This window comes from Podarcis tiliguerta (genome assembly GCF_965153285.1).
Source record: "Podarcis tiliguerta genome assembly, chromosome: 4".
Classification (NCBI taxonomy): domain Eukaryota; kingdom Metazoa; phylum Chordata; class Lepidosauria; order Squamata; family Lacertidae; genus Podarcis; species Podarcis tiliguerta.
In genome coordinates this window covers 95582764-95604131 of record NC_139537.1, presented here as the reverse complement: position 1 = coordinate 95604131, position 21368 = coordinate 95582764, and the positions used below count along the sequence as shown (strand labels likewise).

At 39.9% G+C, this 21368-nt stretch overlaps 1 protein-coding gene and 1 long non-coding RNA gene across 12 annotated transcripts in view; both read right to left on the bottom strand.

Moving 5' to 3' along the window:
• Nucleotides 1-11486: 11486 nt before the first annotated feature.
• The window catches only part of DACH1 (dachshund family transcription factor 1), a 344636-nt gene continuing 334754 nt past the window's right edge, over nucleotides 11487-21368 (bottom strand). For 8 of the 11 annotated variants that reach the window (XM_083435828.1, XM_083435830.1, XM_083435822.1 and 5 more), the window contains 2 exons: nucleotides 20626-20669; nucleotides 11487-14077 (listed from right to left, as the gene is read on the bottom strand). In XM_083435828.1, coding sequence (XP_083291954.1) covers nucleotides 14060-14077; nucleotides 20626-20669 — 62 coding nt within the window. In that variant the 3' untranslated portion in view covers nucleotides 11487-14059. The remainder of the gene's footprint in view (nucleotides 14078-20625; nucleotides 20670-21368) is intronic. The other 3 variants (XM_083435825.1, XM_083435827.1, XM_083435832.1) reach the window with 1 other exon arrangement.
• Nucleotides 14857-16697, bottom strand: LOC310675442. Its single transcript, XR_014510158.1, has 2 exons — nucleotides 16279-16697; nucleotides 14857-16177 (listed from the first exon to the last, which is right to left on the bottom strand). It is a non-coding gene; the product is annotated as an uncharacterized lncRNA (long non-coding RNA).

The window sequence follows — 21368 nt, the reverse complement described above, 5'->3', positions numbered from 1 at the left end:
AGACAATACATCAAAACAACAAGAAAAACAAAAACATTAAAAAAACACACATCCAATTTCCATTTCTTTACCTTTCATTTACTTGTTTCATCGACCTCCTCACACCTCCCTTTTTTGTATTCTAGTTCAATTTAGCTATTTCAGCAAATCCTTTCCATCTTTCTCAATCTTTTTTTTTATTCCATAATTTATCTAACACAATCTAACTTTAAATTTTCCACTTTAGCCCATTAACAATCAGTTTTTACTTAATTCTTTATAACATTTCTGCTAAAACCATGTAACTTCATTCCAGCATTCTTCTAACATTCATTAATTTTGCAGTATTTCTGTAAATTTCTGTAAATATACTTTACATTTTTTCCAATCTTCTTCCACCGACTCTTCTCCCTGGTCTCGGATTCTGCCAGTCAATTCTGCCCAACAATAACATTTTCTTTAAACATGTCCAAACCAAGAAATCAGCTGGGGACAGCAAAGGTGTGTTAAATGATTCTTGGGAAACTGGAGATATACTGAATGAATCCTATTATGTCTAAAATGTGCACCAAATGACTTGTTCAGGAAGGGAATCTGTGCAATTGAGTCATATAGAGGTGGCAAGAGATCAAATGATAGGGTTACTGACAAATTTTAAATTTACAAACCATCAGATCCAGATAGATTTAAAGAACTCTGGTATGAAGTTACTCATCTTCCAATAAAACTGTTTGTCACAAAAGCTCCAGGGGAGATCCAGGAGATTTCAGGCCAATTATCTCAAAATTGGTAGAAAATATAATTAAAGATAATATCGTCATGCAAATAGATGATCAGTCTTGCTTAAGAAGATTCAACATAGCTTCTGCAACTAAAGGTACCTAATTTTAGAGTTCTGTGAGAGTGCCAACTCATATACAGACTGGGGTAATCTGGTACAGGTGACATCTTCATCAGAAGGAGAACAAAAACAGATATGCACAAAGTTTGCACATGCTAATTTACATGTAAAAAGGTAAAGGGACCTCTGACCATTAGGTCCAGTCGCGGACAACTCTGGGGTTGCGGCGCTCATCTCGCTTTATTGGGTGAGGGAGCTGGCATACAGCTTCCGGGTCATGTGGCCAGCATGACTAAGCCGCTTCTGGTGAACCAGAGCAGCACACGGAAATGCTGTTTACCTTCCTGCCGGAGTGGTACCTATTTATCTGCTTGCACTTTGACGTGCATTTGAACTGCTAGGTTGGCAGGAGCAGGGACTGAGTAACGGGACTCAGCTCACCCCGTCACAGGGATTCAAACTGCCGACCTTCTGATCGACAAGTCCTAGGTTCTGTGGTTTAACCCACAGCGCCACTTGCGTCCCAGTTTACATGTATATATGCACAATGACTGTAATAGTAATTTAAATGGGAATCCAATACATCTCACCAAAGCAGGGGATGACTGGCCAGATAAGTTGCCTGCTTGCTCAGACCATTTGTTTAGGCGCAGCTTCAAGCCTTCTTCTGCTTTCTCTTCTTATGGCTCTTTGTCTTTATAAACTAGGATTGGACTGGACAATTCTTCAAATAGAAGTCTATCCTCTGCAGTCTGATAGGCATGATCTACTTGGATTTATGAACAAGCTTTTGAGAAAATTGCTCACCAAATGCTCTGAGTAAACATGGCCGTTGTGGGATGTGAGGTGAGGTCCTTGTGGATTTGTAACTAGTTAAAGAAAAGGAGGGAAATAATAATAGAGAAAAGAGAGAGCTGTAAGGATGAGCTAAGTTTACATGTGACCAAACTATTCAGGATTGTGAAAATCAAAGCAGACTTTAGAAAGCTCCAATATAGAGAACTCTCGAAAATGAGTTAACTGGCATCAACATGGCAAGTGTGGCCCAACACAAGTATGTGTAAAGTGATGCAACTTGGGAGCAGAAAGCAAAACCAGATCTTTACATACAAACTAATGGGTTTGAACTAGTGGTGACTATTCAGGAAAGAGATGCTGGACTGTAGTGGACAGCTCAATTAAAATGCCAAGTGGTTTTGCAGCAGCGGTGACAAAATGAATTCCATGGTAGGATTACAAGGAAAGGGAATTAGACTGCCAGAGTCATGGCTTATTGGATGATTTGGAATATTGTGTACAGTTTGGGTTGCTGCTCATCAGAAATGATATTGTAGAGCTGGGAAACGGTATGGAAAGGTAGCCAAAACAATCAAGGGAGTGGAGCACCTTCTCTGTGAAAGAGGCCTATGATTGACTGAGCTGTAGGTTGACAAAGGTTTATAAGATTTTGCATGTTGTGGAAAATTGACCCTATCTCCTAAGACTAGAACCTGTGGTCATCCAAAGGAATGTAATTGACAAGAGACTCATGACATACAAAGGAAAGTCTTTCTTCATACACCTTTTAATTTATGGATTTGGATTGCATAGCTCAGTCACTAGAGCATGAGACTCTCAATTTCAGGGTTATGGGTTGAAGCCCCACATTGGGCAAAAGATTCCTGCATTGCAGGGGGTTGGACTAGATGACCCTCATTATCCCTTCCAGCTCTACAATTCTATGTTTCTGTGAAGATGTGATGTCAACCATTAGTTCAGGTGGCTTTAAGAGAGGATTAGACAAATTTGTGGTCAGTAAATCTGAATGGACCTTTGCTCTGTCCCAACAGTGGTTTCTTATGTTTATTGAGTTTCCCCTCTATTTATAGTTAACTGTGAATATTCTTATTCCACTCTTGTGCGATATAACGCTTCAAGTGGGATATTCATAAGTCCTCACATTGCCTCCAGCGCTTTCCCCTCATTGGAACTAGTTCACACAATCAGGTACTAAGTAGGCATTTACCCACGACAGGGCCTTTTCAGTGGGAATTTCTTCTTTGAGGAATGTCCTCCTTGATCAGACATGTTTGTCTCCTTCATTGTTGACTTTCAAATAAAATGGAGCAATGTACAGAATAAAAATTAAAATAGAGAGTCTGACCTAGGAAAGCTTGGGTACACATATGAGTTTTAAAGAAGCGTTTAAAGTCAATTGTTGCATTTGCCTCACAAATGGCCTGAGGAACAGAGCATTCCAGAAGGTGGGTGCTATCGCAGAAAAGCCCCCTTCCACATTGTCATCTGATGGTTGTGAAATGACCAGGAGGGTCTCCTTGGCTTAGAAGATCTTAAAGATTGACTTAGTCCTTGGTAGGGGAACACAATCTGTTGAGAAGTGGGAGCTTTTTGTCTAGCAGGGCAGATCTTTATCTTGCCACCCTACCTCACAGGCCAGATTTGACAGTGAGGTTGTCCACCTATTCATCATCTGACCTGGGATGCGGATGACCAAGGTACCCCAAGGTGAAGGAGGTGGAGCTGGTTTCCAGTATAGGCTGTGAGCCTAATGCACCTCACATGGCTTTTATGGGAGTGAAGTGAGATGGATCTCAGTGTTTGCTGCCCTGAGATCTTTGATGCCGTTCAAAGCAAATGTGGTAAATAAATGAATCACAGTTATGAAATATTTCACACGTTAATTGTTTTCTAAATAAGGCATTTTCCTACTAAGCAGGCCAATGCTATTTCAGAGCAAATACTAAATGCTGCAGTGTGTTATCGGACAATGTTTCATTTCTGTTAATGTACTTGAGAAAGATAAATATATCAGACTCTGGTGACTGAATGTATTATTCATAGTGTCATACTTAGTCATAAAACTCACAGGCTGATTATGTGTAAAGTGAATGAATCATATGGTTAAATATTTCCAAGTGACGTTATGAATGTTGGATATAATCAATAATATACTCGAGCAAAAGTTACACCACTCTTACGGTATTCTGAAGCTTTCCAACATCCAGGCAGCCATTGGATAAATCTGTTGGCCTTGATATAAGATGGTGACCAATATTATCAGCAGGCTCCATCTTTAACAACTTCAGCAAATGTTTATTAATATCTACTGTGCAGAGGCCAGTATTTTCACCAGTTTCTTAGCTGAGGAACATGTTACTTCAGCAATTTAGCTGAGATGAGTGACTGCATTTTAAGATGCCCTCTTCCCCTTAAAATAGAATATATGCAAGTCCTGGAGTAGCCCATGAATGCAGTATTGGGCTGAATGGTCAATAAACTAAGCTTGAATCCTGGAAAGGTGGAGGCTGCATGGTCCCCATGTATAGGTCAGCTGCCTGTTCTCAACCAATAGCTACTGATGTTTTGCTGATTTTTTTCAATTAAGTTTTATACATATTTATAGACCAACTTTATGACATTTTGTATGTTGTAGGCCACCATTTTATATTTTATGGAAGAGTGGTTTATACATTTTAAAATAAATAAAGCAACAATATATTATTAGGAACCATTGGTCTATGTAGCTTGGTATTGTCTACACTGATTGGCAGTAGCTCTCCAGAATTTCAGACATGGCAGAAGTCACTTTTCCAGCTATATCTGGAGGCACCTGGGATTGAACTTTTGCATGCTGTGCAGTTTCTCTACTGAACTGTGACTCTACGAAGGAATGTGGAGTCTAAGAAAGGTGGTTTGGGGGAAAGCAAGGAGAAGATATGAATGAGACAAAGATAAGAAAGGTGATGGATGTGAGCACAAGCAGTTTTATGTAGACTTTGTTTCAGCTGAAGATGGGGACGAAAGATTCAGGCCAAGTTTGTTCACATGAGATCAATAGGATTTTGTCCATGTAAATAAAATGAGATCCAAGCCCTTTGTTTCAACTGAATAGACCATCAAGCTGAGAGTTTCCAAAGAGAAAATAAACAGGATCAATAAAAATCTAGTAAGAGTTTGTTGGGAGCAGGAAAGCAGATGAACTTACATTGTTGATTTTCCACAATGAATGCAAAAGCTGGCATTGCTTCAAAACCCAGAAAATATTTATTATTTAACATTCCTCTTTTTAAAAACAATTAATCTACAATTAGACATGCTGTAATTATAGCAGAGATCCTGGCAGAATGCATTCAATGGTGTTAACCATTGATAGATTTGTAAACAGAAGCAGCTGGACTGGAATTTCTTCAAGGAAATATTTACATGCCAACAGTTTATCAAACTGAAAGTCTGCCGATAAATCCACACATGGGTATTATGTTAAGGAGAAGAGCAGCAATGATTCATATGCTTTTTTTGGAACAGACTCGTACTTCTCCAGCTGTAAAAGAATAAAACCAGGAAGGAAAAAGGCCTAGCTTGCGTCTCCATTCTCATGCCTTTGTTCCAAGTAACTATAGTATGTCTCACACAATTATTTTTTGAGTTGGCCATTGAAAATGTGAGGTGGGCAGAGGAGACTTTCCATGGATACATGGAGGTCCTACAACTGCAGACGGTTGCTACAGAGTGGTTCGAAGGCAGGCACAACTTTAAGTTAGAAAGTCATTGCAGCACATTCTTGATTCCTCTCCACGCTTGTGAACCCAGTTGTATCAAACACTGGTTCAGGCAAGGAGGCTACGGACTCAATGATGCTCTAGTGAATCTTCTAGTTTCAGCTGAATGCAATCAGCTCACAGAATCATAGAGTTGGAAGAGACCACAAGGGCCATCGAGTCCAACCCCCTGCCAAGCAGGAAACACCATCAGAGCACTCCTGACATATGGTTGACAAGCCTCTGCTTAAAGACCTCCAAAGAAGGAGACTCCACCACACTCCTTGGCAGCAAATTCCACTGTCGAACAGCTCTTACTGTCAGGAAGTTCTTCCTAATGTTTAGGTGGAATTTTCTTTCTTGTAGTTTGGATCCATTGCTCCGTGTCCGCTTCTCTGGAGCAGCAGAAAACAACCTTTCTCCCTCCTCTATGTGACATCCTTTTATATATTTGAACATGGCTATCATATCACCCCTTAACCTCCTCTTCTCCAGGCTAAACATGCCCAGCTAAACATGCTCCAGGATTTGTTCCACAGATGAAAATGCTTCACCTTCCAACAGTTAGAAGAAATCACTTTCTGGGATAGCTCAGTCAGTAGAGCAGATATTATTAATCTCATGCGTATGATGTGTGTATAAGAGTTGTAAATGACCCTCATGGTCCCTCCCAGCTGTACGATTCTATGACTCTGTTGGTACCTGTATGAACGACATGGGTTCAAAATCTGGAAGTACAAATTGGGAGCTCCACATTCATTTACCATCTTTGAGAAACTGTGTTAAGCCTATTCCATATGGGTGAAGGCTGAGCTACGTGGTATTTATCAGATAGTCATAGACCATCAATATCTAGATAAGGGGAACTTACAATCAATATCAGAAACAGATATAGGGGAAATATCTGAAGGGGACTGGAACGCAGTGTGGCAGTCAACCTTTTTTAAATCAGTATCTGCACTTGTTAATGAGCAATCACTTAAATTAATCCACAGGTGGTGTCTAACACGGATGTGCCCACATCGCATTTGTGGCTTAGTTTCCTCTCTTTGTTGGCAGGGCTACTCTACAAATAGAACTTATATTCACTTATGGTGGGAGTGTCAGGCAGTAAACAAGTTTTGGGATGATGTGTTCTACATGATTTCTATATTACAGTGGTTTAAAATCCAGGCTTCACCTTGCTATAGTTATTTTGAGTAAATAAATATATTTTGTTCAAGCCATCAATAATCTCTTTCCTGGTAGCAGCCAGGATGGAGATTGCATTATTATGGAGAAGTGATTGTTAACTATTCAATACTGGTATGATAGGCTTTGGAAGGTTTCACTTGTAGACAAAGGGACACAACATTGCAGAGTAGTCAGAGGTGACGTTACTAGAGATAAATGTTAGGGTTGCTGGTTTTCCTTCGTTCCTTTCATTGATTTGTCTCCAGAATAACCTATATCAACTTCTGCTTGTTGTTCTTTTTGGGGAGATATGTTATCCTGAACTTTATCTCAATATTCCAAACTTCGTTAATCAGAGACTATGTTACCAACTCTCTCCAAGATTTAAGAAAGGTTGTTGTTAACTTTGCAAGTCTGCTACTGTACTTGATCTTGTGGGTTTGACATTTAAAGATACAGTGGTACCTCAGGTTAAGTACTTAATTCGTTCCGGAGGTCCGTACTTAACCTGAAATTGTTCTTAACCTGAAGCACCACTTTAGCTAATGGGGCCTCCTGCTGCTGCCGCGCCACCGGAGCACGATTTCTGTTCTCATCCTGAAGCAAAGTTCTTAACCTGAAGCACTATTTCTGGGTTAGCGGAGTCTGTAACCTGAAGTGGATGTAACCTGAAGTGTATGTAACCCGAGGTACCACTGTATATTCCTTTCAAAGTGTGTAATGGGGATGCAGGTTCACTTACATACTTTTTTTCTTCTCTTGGCATAATCTTTGCAATGTTTTGTTTATACTGGTTTGCTTCTTTTAATGTTTTGTCTGTAATAATAATAATAATAATAAACCTGGCTTGAGAAAGAGGTTTGTAGCTAACAAGGAATATATAAAGGCCGTGCACACCATTTTTCTAATGCCTACAAAATAGGGTTGACAGCATGAATTAATAAATAAGAAGAATCTGATTAATTCAGTAATCAAATTCATGGGCCAAATGCTTGCTGATACTAATAAAATAACCTCGCCAATGATTTACACAATTAATTTCAAATGAAATTCCAAATGAAGCTTTGTCAGTTTGGATTAAAGAAGAAAGCTCTTTACATGTCACATATTTAGGGCATTGCAGGGTAACAGTGGCAACCTTTCTGCTCTTTTCTCCCTCCCTTCCTCTCCCCCCCCCCCCCAAAAAAAAACAAGTGCAAGGGAACTAGTGTATTTTAACATGCTGAGAAATAGCTTGTGTATTTCTTCTGATATCCCCCAAAACATGAGCTTACATAGGCCTAGTTTGCAGCAGAATGTGGTGCTAGAATAACCCAGTTCAGGCATTCAGGACGAAGTTTTCATTGCATGAGGCAGTGTAGGGTCACCCCTCGACACTATCCCCCCCCCAAAAAAAATCTGCCTGGGCAAGTCTCTCTCAGGGCAGTCTGCCAGCTCTCAGGGGTTTTGAGCCATGTGCTCCCATGTGCAAAAACCAGGGATGGGGAGGGACTAGCAAGGACAAAAATGTGCCGGGTCACTCATGCATCTTTCGCTCCATGTCCTGAAGAAAGCTATTGTCTGTTGCAGCCCATAAGACTGCAGATGAGGGAGATGATGTCTGAATGTTCCCTGTATGCAAACATCCTGCAGCTAGCAGAGTATCAGGGAGAAATATTCTAGTTCACCGGGTCCTAGGGATTTTTCTACTTTAAATCTGCATTTTGTTTTTTTAATGTTGGGAAACTTTCAAAAGTGATTCCCACCCCCTGCAGTGCAATTTGAAGGGTGCAATCCATTCTACCGTCTCTCTCTGCTGCATGTGCTGCCCTGGTCATATGCTAAGGCCACATGCACACTGTCTATTGTGCTTTTATGTTGTAACTGTCCTGAGACCTGCGGGTATAGGGTGGTATACAAATTTAATTCATCATAATAATAATATGGCTACTCAATGGTTATGTTTTACCTCCACTGTTGGAGGCAGTATGCTTCTGAATACCAGTTGCAAGGAATCACAGGCGTTGAGAAGAGTGTTTCGCTCTGATCATGGGCTTCCCCTGGCATTCAGTTGGCCACTGTGAAGATACTGGACCTTTGTCTTGATCTAGCAGGGTTCTTCTTCTTTTCATAGGTGAAAAGTGTGAAAGACGCTTGTTGTACCAGGGGCAAGACTTTTGCTTTATTATGGTACGTCCAGTTTATTATGTTTTGTCCAGTTCAGTAATTTGTCTGTAAACAATCCCGCTCTCTCTGTTTAACAGTTCGTAGTAATGGGGCACATTGCAGTTATTCAGAGCAACACACACACACACACACACACACACACACACACGTTGGCAATCCTGGTCATAGCTTTGTAATGCAGGTGTACGGTTTAAGATGTAGGTAACCAATAAGATAGGGGACACAGGTGGTGCTGTGGGTTAAACCACAGAGCCTAGGGCTTGCCGATCAGAAGATCGGTGGATCAAATCCCCACGACGGTGAGCTCCTGTTCCTCGGTCCCTGTTCCTGCCCACCTAGCAGTTCAAAAGCACATCAAAGTGCAAGTAGATCAATATGTACCCCTCCAGCAGGAAGGTAAACAGCGTTTCCGTGCGCTGCTCTGGTTCACCAGAAGTGGCTTCAACCAGTAAGATACAAGCACTGAGGAGAAGCTTATGTAACCTAGCCCCAAGTTGCCGCTGGTGCCTTGCTCTGACAATCTGGATCCAGTTCGCCTCGGATTAAATTGTGGTGACTATTTTCTGTATCAATCATGCTCAGTCCAAAAGCCTTCATGCTGCGCCTCAAAAACGAGGGCCAATCCATTTCCTCAGGAAGTTGCTGCAGACTGAGAAAGTGGGGCATCTAAATTCCTTACCAAACACTTTCATCCGTTTGCTCACAAATTGTGAATAAATATCTGAAGGAGGAAGGCCTAATATAAGTGTTAACTAAGGCTAATTTGTTGAAACCGCAGAGTAACTTGCACAAGGAGTAGAACTGGCATCGCTGGGCACCCAAAGAGCCTTGCCATTGTTAGCTGAGCAACTTCTCTCTCTCTCTCTCTCTCTCTCTCTCTCTCTCTCTCCCTCCCTCTCTCTCTCAGGATCCTCCTAGATGTGACTTCTTCTTCCTCCTCCTTGCTATCACTGCCTCTTCACCTGCCCTTCCAAGTGTGGAAATAGTGGCAAGAGAGCTACCAGTTGCCTGTTGCTGTCCCTCTGGTCAGCTGCTCCCATATTGGTGCCAGAGGAAAAAGACAAGTCAATGGGCAGTGGTGGCATGGCATCGCTCAGAGAAAGGGGCAGGGGAAAAAGAAGAGCCTCCTTGGACACACACACCCCAACCTAAAACTGACAAGAAACGACTCTTTGCTTGACCCAGTCAGGAATAATTTGTATTTAGTGAACTTTGCCATTTGTTTGTTTGTTTTGTGTGACCAAACTCACACAAAATAAAATGTTTTAGCACCTAAGTTTGGTGTGCTTTATCTACTTTTTTGGACCGGCTTACTCATGATTACCAGATACTTTCTGCCCTCGATTGTATTCTGATTCCTCCTGATTTTCTGAATGAATATATATATATATATATATATATATATATATATATATGTTCTATACATATATATGTTCTATAGCTACTTGGCTCTACCATCTTTCAATTTCCAACCCTGTTAAATATGACATTAGAGTGAAATTATGTGGTTGCTGGACATACAAATAGGTATGAGATGAGGGTAGGGATTGGTGACATTTTCCTTGTCATCTTTCTGGTATGGTTGAGAGGAACAACACGAGAAAAGGGTTTCTTATGTATGCTGCTTGCAATTGCTAACTCATCTCGATGTTTTCCTGAAGCTGGGAAGGGATGCTTTCCTGAGACAATAGAAATGATTGTTAGTGAATATAAAGCAAAGTTATGAGGCGGAATTTTGCCAGTCGGGACCTGGAACGTCAGGCTAATGAAACAATCTCATCTAGCTGGACTAATCTTGTTTGTTTTCAAATTTCAAGCAAGCCCTGCCATTGTGAAAGTACAGCAGCGTCACATGTTAAATGTTCCTTCCCATATGAAAAAAACACAGCTGTGACAAGCCTACCACTCTTCATGCAACCAATCCTTTCTGTTAAGAGTGATAAAAGGCAAGTATTCACATGGCATTACTCTGCTACATCAGGGAACTTTCTATCCAAATGGATAAAATATCTAAATGAGCAGGAGGAGTGTTAACACTCTTACAGAAATGTTTGAATATAAACTTAATCATATTTCGACTATAGCCCTCTCTGAAAACACCAACACAAAAGCAAGACCCATCTTATTCACTTAACATATATGTTGAGACTGCAGTGTGGATCTTCTCTTAAGGTCTTTTTAAATGTTTAAAATGTTTTCAGTTTAAGTGAGGAAGTGCATTAAGATTTTAAAAGTTTCTAAGTATCTTGCAGAACTTGATGGGTATTTGACAGAGAGAGAGAGAGGAACAAGAAAGTGGGTTAGAGCAAAAAAAAAAAAAAATCTTCCACACTCTTGTAGTTGTGGAAATAACATGTTTTGTTCCATCAATGTGTGCACTTTACATTATTCAGCACAAAGCTTTGTAAAATAAGAATCCTGGGAATATCACAATATAAAGGGGGAAAAGGTACAAATAACAGCTTCATAAACTGAGAAATGTACATAAATAAATCATGCAGATGGGGGCAGTTTGCTTAGCTGGCAAGAAACAAAATATGGAAAATCTGCTTGTTAAACAATAACCACAGAGTGTGCTTTTATGATGTGTTTTTTTCCTCTTCACCACAGTAATTCATATTAGAGGTAGAAGCGGTTGCATGTTAAATAAAATCATTCAGCATTGTTCTCACATTGCAAAGCGCTGACTTATGTTGTTTTAAGATGCCTCCCATTAGAAAGTAAATATTTGTCTGATGTTACACATTTCACAAAATTTAATAAAGATGAACTGTAAATAAAGTCACAGGCAGATTTCAGACAGTTTTATTAGCAGATTGTTGAAAAGGAGGAGGGGAAAAAAAGAGAAAAATTAAATACAATACCAGTAAACGTGGTTCTCACATTGAAACCAGGCTCAAATAACTAGGCTACCATAGAAAAATTTTCCAATTCTTGCATTATGATGTAAAAACAGATTTTTGTACAGATTTTGTACAACAAAATTCATAATAATTTTTTTTCTCATTTTTAGAAAACTTTAAATATATAGATAAAAATAGACAATTTTCATAGGTCCTACATGAAGATGAGAATGTTCTGTTCCAAGGGCTTGCATAGAGCGCAAAGGTGGTTATAATATAGAACAACTAGACATTAATATCTCTTAAGATTACAAAAAAGCATTTAAACAATAACATGAACACAACATTTCTTCATAATCTAGGCAAAAGGAAAAACCTTTGTGTGTAACTAAAGAGGGGCAAAAGGAACCCAAATTCATCATACGGTAGCATTTAACGAACTGTAATATTTACACTTGTTTTTAGTAAGATATACTTCTTTTCCTCATTATCCTTAGCATTTCCTTTATGTAGGTACCAAACCAAACGATGATGCATACCCAAAGAGTCTGGAAAGTATACACTTTATGAACGATTAAGCCTACTTACAGGTGACTCTCTGCAAGGAGCAGGAGCAATGATAGAGATGCTACAGATTTCATTTGTAGATTTTTTTTTTAATTAACAAAAAACACCCCTCTTTTCTCTCATATAAATAATTTAACAGTTTGCCACAAAGTCCATCTAATGACAGCTGTTAACCCTTTAAAGACTGCACTTCGGGGGGGGGGGGAGAGAACCACTGTAGTCTTTTAATAATTATTAACATGTCTATTGTGAAGTATCCTGTAACTATGTCTGAATGACAAAATGGTCCCTAATGCCTCTTTTAATTCCATGGGGTGAAATGGTTTTATTTCTCGATGTAAAATCACGAGAGACCAAAAACAGGCCACAAATACCAATTCCGAAAGACTATTACCAGGGCAAAAATAAGAATTTAAAAAACCACCAAAACCAGAATTATTTAAATTTGGACAGTGGTGTTGTTTTGACAGTCAGCATTACTTCAGGTGAGACATTTTAAACATCAGTGGTTCCGATTACGTTTTTACATAAAACGTATGCGTATAAACATTGAAGAGGAAGAATGTGAGCGCGAAGGGTGGCCGTTAGTCAACAAAGCAGTCTTTAAAGGGGTAACTTGGAGTAAAGAAGATAATTTAGGATGTAATAAGCACTGTGTCACAGCTTGCTTCCAGTTATGAGCACAAAGGTGGAGAACAGATATCATAGCATTTATAAAGACAGTAAAAATAACACGCAGCCAGCCTTGCTTAAGACAAGGCAGGCAGGAAGGACAAAAGACTTCAACTTTATCACTTAGCTCTACGTGGTATTGGACTGATAACATCAAGTGTCTGTTTAGCCTCTGAGGTTTCCGCCTCCCCAGCAAATTTGACGTAATATGACATTAACATACAAAAATATTTCTGGCGGGTTGACTTGCTCTTGAGCCACAATTTACTCTTAAAAGTGCTGCCTCACAGCACTGACCAATATACAAATAAAAGTGGCTGCCATCCCCAGATCCCGTTCGTTAATACTGTGACTTCAGGACAAATATTTACATGCCTGCATGCGTTAAAATCAGAAAGGTGTCGTTTGGACCAACAGGGTGACAAAAACATATTATCTAAAATTGTTGTTTTCCTAAAATCTAGTATTCTACGGCATACATAATACCTTCTGTGTGTGGTTTGTGATTATATAACTGTACATTTGACCAACAGTTTCAATAAGAAGCAACATCTTGTCACTCCCCCCTCCCAAACTCCTGCCAGGTTAGAATCAGAAATTATAACCGATTTTTAATCTTTACTTAGAGAGACTATTGCAAACAGTAAAAATTACTTTGTTTACATTCTGTACTTCTTTTTTCCACCCAAGATAAAATTGTTTTGACTTCTTGTAATGTGTTGGTCTTTTGAAAAGGATATCGGGGAAATAGGTCTTTAAATGAAACAATACTCTGTCCTAGAATCGAAGGGGGTAGTGTAACTCTTTTGCTTGTCTGTTCCTAGTTTATGTTTTTCGGAATTTTCTTATGCCTCGTTTGGAAAGATTCGCTTCTATACTGTCTTGCTGGTTTACATAATAGTCTTTTAAAAGTGGGCACTGTGGAAGTTTTGTTTGATGTGCTCAAAGAATCGGAGGAGAGTCGAGGTCCTACTCTGGCCGTTCTGTACAAGGAAGTGTCCATAGGCAAATTTCTTGTTAGCTGGCTGTTGAAGAAGTGTGCTACATAAGTCGTAGAAGCATTCTCTGCAACAGGGGGAGAAGTCCCAGGAAACCCACGGAAGATGCCCTTTCGAAAAGTTATAAAACCTCTGCACACGGATACATGAAGTGGCCAAGTTGCCTGAAAAGCACCTTTGTTTTTGCAGAACTTGCAAACTGGCAAATGTCTCGCTGCAGAGTTCTTCAAACGGTAGCACACGGGTCTTCAGCTGGATATGTTCAGTACATGACAGTAGTTTTCAAATAAAGTCTTCCATCTAAAATATAAATAATACAAAAAAAGTTTTGAACATTGCTCTCTGAAAGCATATTTCACCTTGTAATGCTGATAACATTTCCTGCTAAACAACTTCAAGTCGGGCGGCATCTCCTCAAAACTTCTCCAGTCTGACTGCTACCACGCTTTCTAAGTGACTGAAGTTGTAAAAGGGGCTGCGTTCATATAACTATTATAACACTGGGAGAAACTACGGGGCCTCCTGTGGATTTTGTTTAACATTTAACTGTGCTAAAGTGTATTTTTCATCTTTAGTGTATTTTTCATCTTTGTTGGAAGCTGCCCAGAGTGGCTGGGGGAACCCAGCCAGGTGGGCGGGGTACAAATAATAATAATAATAATAATAATAATAATAATAATAATAATAATAATAGTAATAATAATAATATTAAGGAAATTACTTTGCTATGGCAGGAGCAATACTATTCATAGGTCCTACGTGCTCTTACCAAAAAATACAGATCATGCTGCCGAGTTGAAAGATGCTTTTCTTGCACATGCAGCTCCCTGTCCATGGAGATGCTAGCTTATGGCCATAATTTAGATTTTAGGTGTATTGTTCAACGTACATACAACAAAATACCCATGTCCACTTGTAGATGTGAATACAGAACATCAGTGAAGAGCAAAATATTTAATAGATTCCATGATTCTAGAATTTTTGCTCTCTATGTTAATTGTCATTAAAAGATATACAGTGGTACCTCGGGTTAAGTACTTAATTCGTCCCGGAGCTCCGTTCTTAACCTGAAACTGCTCTTAACCTGAAGCACCACTTTAGCTAATGGGGGTCTCCTGCTGCTGCCGTGCCGCCAGAGCCCGATTTCTGTTCTTATCCTAAAGCAAAGTTCTTAACCTGAAGCACTGTTTATGGGTTAGCGGAGTGTGTAACCTGAAGCGTATGTAACCCGAGGTACCACTGTATATTCTTCTCCACCTTTGGCTTTCAAATACAAAAGGGATATTTATGAATTATGGAACATGAGAGGACCACCATGCATGAAATCAGCACTAAGATTGTAATAGTTTTAACCCAGCCCCCCCCCCCCGTTCCCCCCCCTCCTAGGAGAAAATTAACCTGATTCAGAAGTACAAAGAATTGCATTGTGGGTTGAAATTTTATGCCAGTAAAAGACAAAAAGCAGAGGAGCTGGTATCTTTCTCTAATTCAATGTGTCTTCTCTAGAGAAAGTAACCATTTCCTGGTAGATAAGGTTATGGAATCTGATTTAGGTGACTTGGATTTGCACCCAGGTCAGCCATTTGGATTGTCTGTTTTCATTGCTTTTATGCCACTTTTTCAACATTGTCTATTTTGGTGTACAAACCAGACTATAAATGTAACAGCAAACCAAGAAAGTCCCCCCCCCCCCTTTGGAGGTCTTACACTCTGCTTCCAAACCAGGATGGGCTGATTTAAATCAATGTGATTTAAACCACCCCAAAAAGACTGATTAAATGATAGATTTAAAACATGTTTCTTGTGGGTATTTGATATATTTCCTAGCCAGTGGTGCATATTTCTACATCTTAACTTACCACTGTAGCATCAAATCTACCTAGGAGGGTACAGGTTCCTCAATCTATATAATAACATTTTCATTAATTTTAGCAAATTTTATATGCTACATAGCTGATTTCATAGTTTTCTCTGCATGTATGTCAAAAGAAGGGCCCTGCCTATTCATAAATATCAATTACAGAACTGTGCTTGTTAAAAAGCACGTACAAAAAAAGGAAGATACAACATCACCCAGGTAGGCGCCATGCAATAAATGATCATCCCAGGGATATACAGAAAACATATAAAAAATCTGATTGAACGGGGGGGGGGGGATCATTTTAAAAAAATAAAAGATCATCCGTTTTTACCTATTCCATTATGCATATACATATCCCTAACTGGATGAGAAATGGCACACGCAAATTAATGTTGTGGTAAGAATCCCAGTAATCAAAGCCGTAATCCCACCAATAAATTGTAGAGAAAGAGCTGTGTAAGGAGGGGTTGAGTCCTCGTTCCCCTTCCCTGCTAAACAGCTGATTGGTGTAATACTGACTTATGTTTGATCAGAAAGTGCTCTTAGTGATACATTCAGGAGTCTGAGGTTGTGGCCCGATGCACCAATCCGCATCTGTAACTGCTGATGGATCCGTTTCACATTAACAAATCTATTGGACTGAAAATTCATAATCTCAGAATAGGGAGAGGCTTTAGTCAAAAAGTTCTGCATTTCTCCCCTGCCAGATACTGCTGGTGCTTTAATTTTAAAAAGCACTCCAAGATGTAAGGCTTTTGAAGTATTTTTTAAAAAAACAGATTTCATTTCATTCAGCTTGTGGGAGGGAGGAATCCAAGCAAACAGAAGTTACGACGCCTCCTCGCCTATATTTTCAATGCATCCTTTTTCCTTACTGCAGCTGGCTTGTCTTAGCAATGCTTCCTATTGACATTGTCACAGACTGGATTTCTTGTCTGTCCTTCTCACTCCTTTTCCTCACCCACTTTCAGAGAAACAGGCCCTCCATCCATTTTGCTCCTTCATGTATTACTGCCACCCTCAACCATCTGAAAGCTCCTCTCAGCTCTCCAGCAGTGGTCTGCTTCTTCCATTTTGCTCCTTCATGTATTACTGCCACCCTCAACCATCTGAAAGCTCCTCTCAGCTCTCCACCCTGGCTGCTTCTTCGGCTCACATTTTGACAAGCCCTATTGCCTTCATTTGTTCCTTCTGAGAAGGGATCTAAAACTGAAAACTGAAGCTGCAAAGCTTTTAGATAAACACTACGCTTCCCCAAATAAAGGGAAAATAAAGGGGCAAAAATATTTTCAAGGATCTGAGTGGGGGAAAATCCATAAACTTATCAAAGCTAGTCTGGGAAGTATTAAAACTGGAGGGGTTACGTTGTTTGTTTAAAATATGAAGCTGAAAACAAAGGCTTTCTGGACCAGCTTTTGCTTTAGCAAGATATAATTCTCCCGCGTGAATAGAATAGAACAAAGCTGTTATTTACTGCTGCCCAGAAACAACTGTTGGAGAGTGTATAGTATTTATCACAATTTTGGTTATCTAGAATAGGTAAAAGCTAATGATTGCTGGCATTGGCTGTAATTCCTGTACCTACGGGTTAAAGGTAGTCTACATTCAGTCCATTATATTTTATTTATCTGTACTGGGTCTCAAGGAACTGTTTGTATCTTTTGTCAGGACAGAAGCTTCTAAATCTGCAGGAAGAGTGAGTATATTTTTCAAAGCCTGCTACGCAAGGCCTTTTCCACCATGAATGTCAAAGAGGGGGAAACAGCGGGGCACATTCTGAAAGACGGCTTTTGCCAATATTTATGTAGGACTGGTTTCCCTTCCCTTCCAAAAAAAGGCATATGCCTGCTACATAATCTAATGAGCATAGATCAGGCCTGCTCAACCCGTGACTGTTAAAGATAATCCACCAGCAATGCAAAGTTGGCCACTAGAGAGGACTGAAAAACTTGCTGTTTGGGTTATATGCCTGGGACTACATATAAATGGGTGAACTGTCAAGCAGCTAGCAGACCACGATGCATGTTTGGTTGGTGAGTTGCATCTCGTCACAAGTTGCTCAGGCCTGACACTGCGGGTAAATATCACTGTCAACCCGTTTATCTGTGAATCATAACATTAAAAGCATTTGCAATGGCAGCATGTCTGAACTCACTTTTAAAAAGCTGTAGGTAGAAATGAAAAAAGAGACTGCACATGTTTTTGTAAACTTAAGAAAATAATAATAATAATAATAATAATAATAATAATAATAATAATAATGCTTTATGTGAAGGTTTTGATTCCAGCTTATGTTAAGACTGCTTCATAATATAAATATGTCCTGATTAATTTATTTGAATGGTGTGCTATAAAATATGTCCCATCTGCCACAAATCAGCCGCATTAATGATTAAGAGCTCAAATCCTTTGCTTTTCTCAGCCTTGTATCATCATCCATTTGCTTTGCTGCTGGGAGCATAACTTTCCCTTTCTGTGTGACGACAGTAGCAATCCACCAGTGGCATTTCACCATTGCCAGGTAAACAGTGCAAGCGTTGTGTGCGAGGGACTGATCTGGGTGGATAGGAACATGTTAGGGGGAGCTTGCATATTTCAGGATCAATGAAATGTCCCCATAGCTGTATTTACTTTGCTATTCCATTTTAAAAAGTAATGTTATGCCTCATTTAAATGTGACTTTCCAAAGTGGTGTAAAAATAGAAATGAAAGAATAAAACAAATAATCCAAGCCAAGAACCACAGAGCAGCATAAAATAAATAAATAGTTGCTAAAATCAATTTGCTTGGGGCAATTAAAAAAGCATTGGGTCTTAGTCCTAAAGCTTGACAACCTGTGCACCAGGTAGCCAGCCCTGGTTTTGTTCAGTTGCTAGTCTATCGCAGCTAGGACTTCCACTGGATATATCAAAAGAATGGCCTTTGTCAGCTTTTTAGCATAGAAAATTCATGTGGAGGAGGAGGAGGGACCTAACTTCAGAACCTTGCTCCTCATCCTGATGCGCCGATGTGCCTGCAGTTAGTGGATGAATGTACAGCAACTCTTTACATGCGTAACTCTGCAAAGCATCCCGCAAAGCGCCTTGCGTCAAGGGAAGCTTGTATGTTTCCATGCAGGTAGGTCTCCTTAGCTTCATTGGGCTGATGAAATATACATCAAATAAAATGGAATGTTTTTTCTCTGAATAAAAACAAACCTGCTCACGTACGTTAAAGGATGTAATAAAGTGCATTTCCTGTTAGGAAGAAACTCTTATTGAAAAACGGCAGCTATTTTGTTTCCTCAGAAGTTTTTTTTTTTTTGTAGGCACCTGTAATCTAATGAGGTTTGCCATTTTTCAAAGAACAGCTGTGCCCAAACGCACACAACCCCTTCATCCCAATGTTGATAAAAGCATCTCTGATCCACAGCTCAAGCAGTTTTAAATTATATAACTGCTGGGTTTATTTGTTTTAATAAGATAGGGCAAGTGTGAATCGCAGTGTAATCCTAACCTTCCATTCAACATGGTGTTTTAATAATTGAAGGGAACGGAACAAGAACAATAAAAAGGAGACAAGGACAAACAAATGGGGGATGATTCATGCAATGTTTGATAAGGCAGCACCGGAAATCCAAATAAAAGCAAGCGTCTTGCAACAGATGGAAGGGATCTTAGACAAACTGTAACCCTTATCCAAAACACTCACTAGGAAGTAGCTTATTAGGGTGTTTAAAAACACACACACACAAAAAAACTTGCCCTCATATATCTTGTTAAGGATGTAAATGCTGTTACACAACGAATCCTTTGGGGACGTGTTTAAAGTGAAGTTGATACATATTCAGAAATTTGGAAATGGAATAGATTATAACTGTGGAATTTCTAAACATTGTCTTCAGCAATTTTTGCTTGGCAATCCTGTACATGCCAATCCTTTGTTATAGCAAAGTTTGAACTCCTAGCTGGTACGTATAAGGTTGTTTCATACTGAGTCAGATTATTGTTTCATCTAGTGCTGTCTCCTCCAGGTGTTGGTCACGTCCTGGGAGTCAGAGAGGGTATTTTTTCCAACCCTACAAAATTACTAGCTAGAAATACCAGGGACTGAACCTAGTTTATCCCCAACCTAAAGGTAAAGGTACCCCTGCCCGTACGGGCCAGTCTTGACAGACTCTAGGGTTGTGCGCCCATCTCACTCAAGAGGCCGGGGGCCAGCGCTGTCCGAAGACACTTCTGGGTCACGTGGCCAGCATGGCATCGCTGCTCTGGCAAGCCAGAGCCGCACACGGAAACACCGTTTACCTTCCCGCTAGTAAGCGGTCCCTATTTATCTACTTGCACCCAAGAGTGCTTTCAAACTGCTAGGTTGGCAGGCGCTGGGACCGAACAACGGGAGCGCACCCCGCCGCGGGGATTCGAACCGCCGACCTTTTGATCGGCAAGCCCTAGGCACTGAGGCTTTAACCCACAGTGCCGTAAGGATTGGGAGACCAGACAAAATAAACACACTGTAGATCTCTGGCCACAAATCTGTATGTGAACAACAGATCTCATGTAATTAAGCTGCAAAAATAAATAATCAGATGGGGTGCTAAATGAATCCAATGGGCTTAATATTTTGTAAAACAGAATATGCTGGAATCTTGCTGAAGATACTGTACTGGATACTCCGGGTGATAGCTCATACCTTGCCTTGTCAGAGTTCACAAAAACACCAGGCATGGTCCACACAGCTGTATTTCCAGCTCCAGTGCTAATTTAAAAAACTTCCCCATGAACTGTGCAACTGTCCTCTTCCCAGTGTCAGGCTGGGTCACAAATACGTTCTTCATATTTTTAAACAGGTTCTTGGACCATGGGTACTGGTTTTGAAGATGTGACAATATAAAAAAAAAGATAATTTTTCTGCTGCCTGGTGAACTTGGCTATCACTTGTTTTTATCTGTTTCAACAGTACAACAGCACTTCCCGGAAAATGAGAAACAAAAGAACTAGTTACTTACAATCACTGAACCTGAATTTCTAAAGCACTGCATTCCGGTCACTTCTATTAGGAGAAGAAGCAGGAGGGGTGGGAAAAGAGGAAAACAAGGGAAAAAATAAACAAATGTCGGAGTCAGACATACTAGACTAGGAAGTCATTGCTAATTATAATCGGCTTGCGATCCTTTTATCTCTTACTGGGCTCAGTTTGCTTTGCATCCAGAAGTTGACCAATTGCACAGAAATTCCGCAAGAAGTGGGTTCATTTAGAATTGGTGGTAGTCATAGTCCCAGTTAAAATACATATAGTTCCCAACGTGCAAACTGCATTCATTGAGCAGAAGTGGCAATAGACCATTCTGTATTGCTGAATGAATGTTGATTCAGAAGATATTGTGATGGCAAGAAATGAATTTGTCGTCAGCAGAAAGGTGGCAATTATGGCTTTATGCAAAGAAATAGAACAAAGTTGTTTCTTAGGTGAATGTGATAACTTTTTCCAACTGGGAGCGGAGAGGGAGATAACCTCAGTTGCTCCAGTGGAAGTCCTTGTGTGCACTTCTGCTAGCAGGACCCATTAGCTGGATCCAGCCCTCTGAAATTAGAGACCTAAAGGAAACACAAACTCCTATGTATATCTCAGGGAATAAGTATTCGTAGCTGTATATAGTGGAGAGAATATCTTTCTTAAGACTTTTTTTCTGCCTTGTTTGACGCCAGAGCGCAAGAAATATGTGCAGAAACGTAAATCTGTCAAACTTGA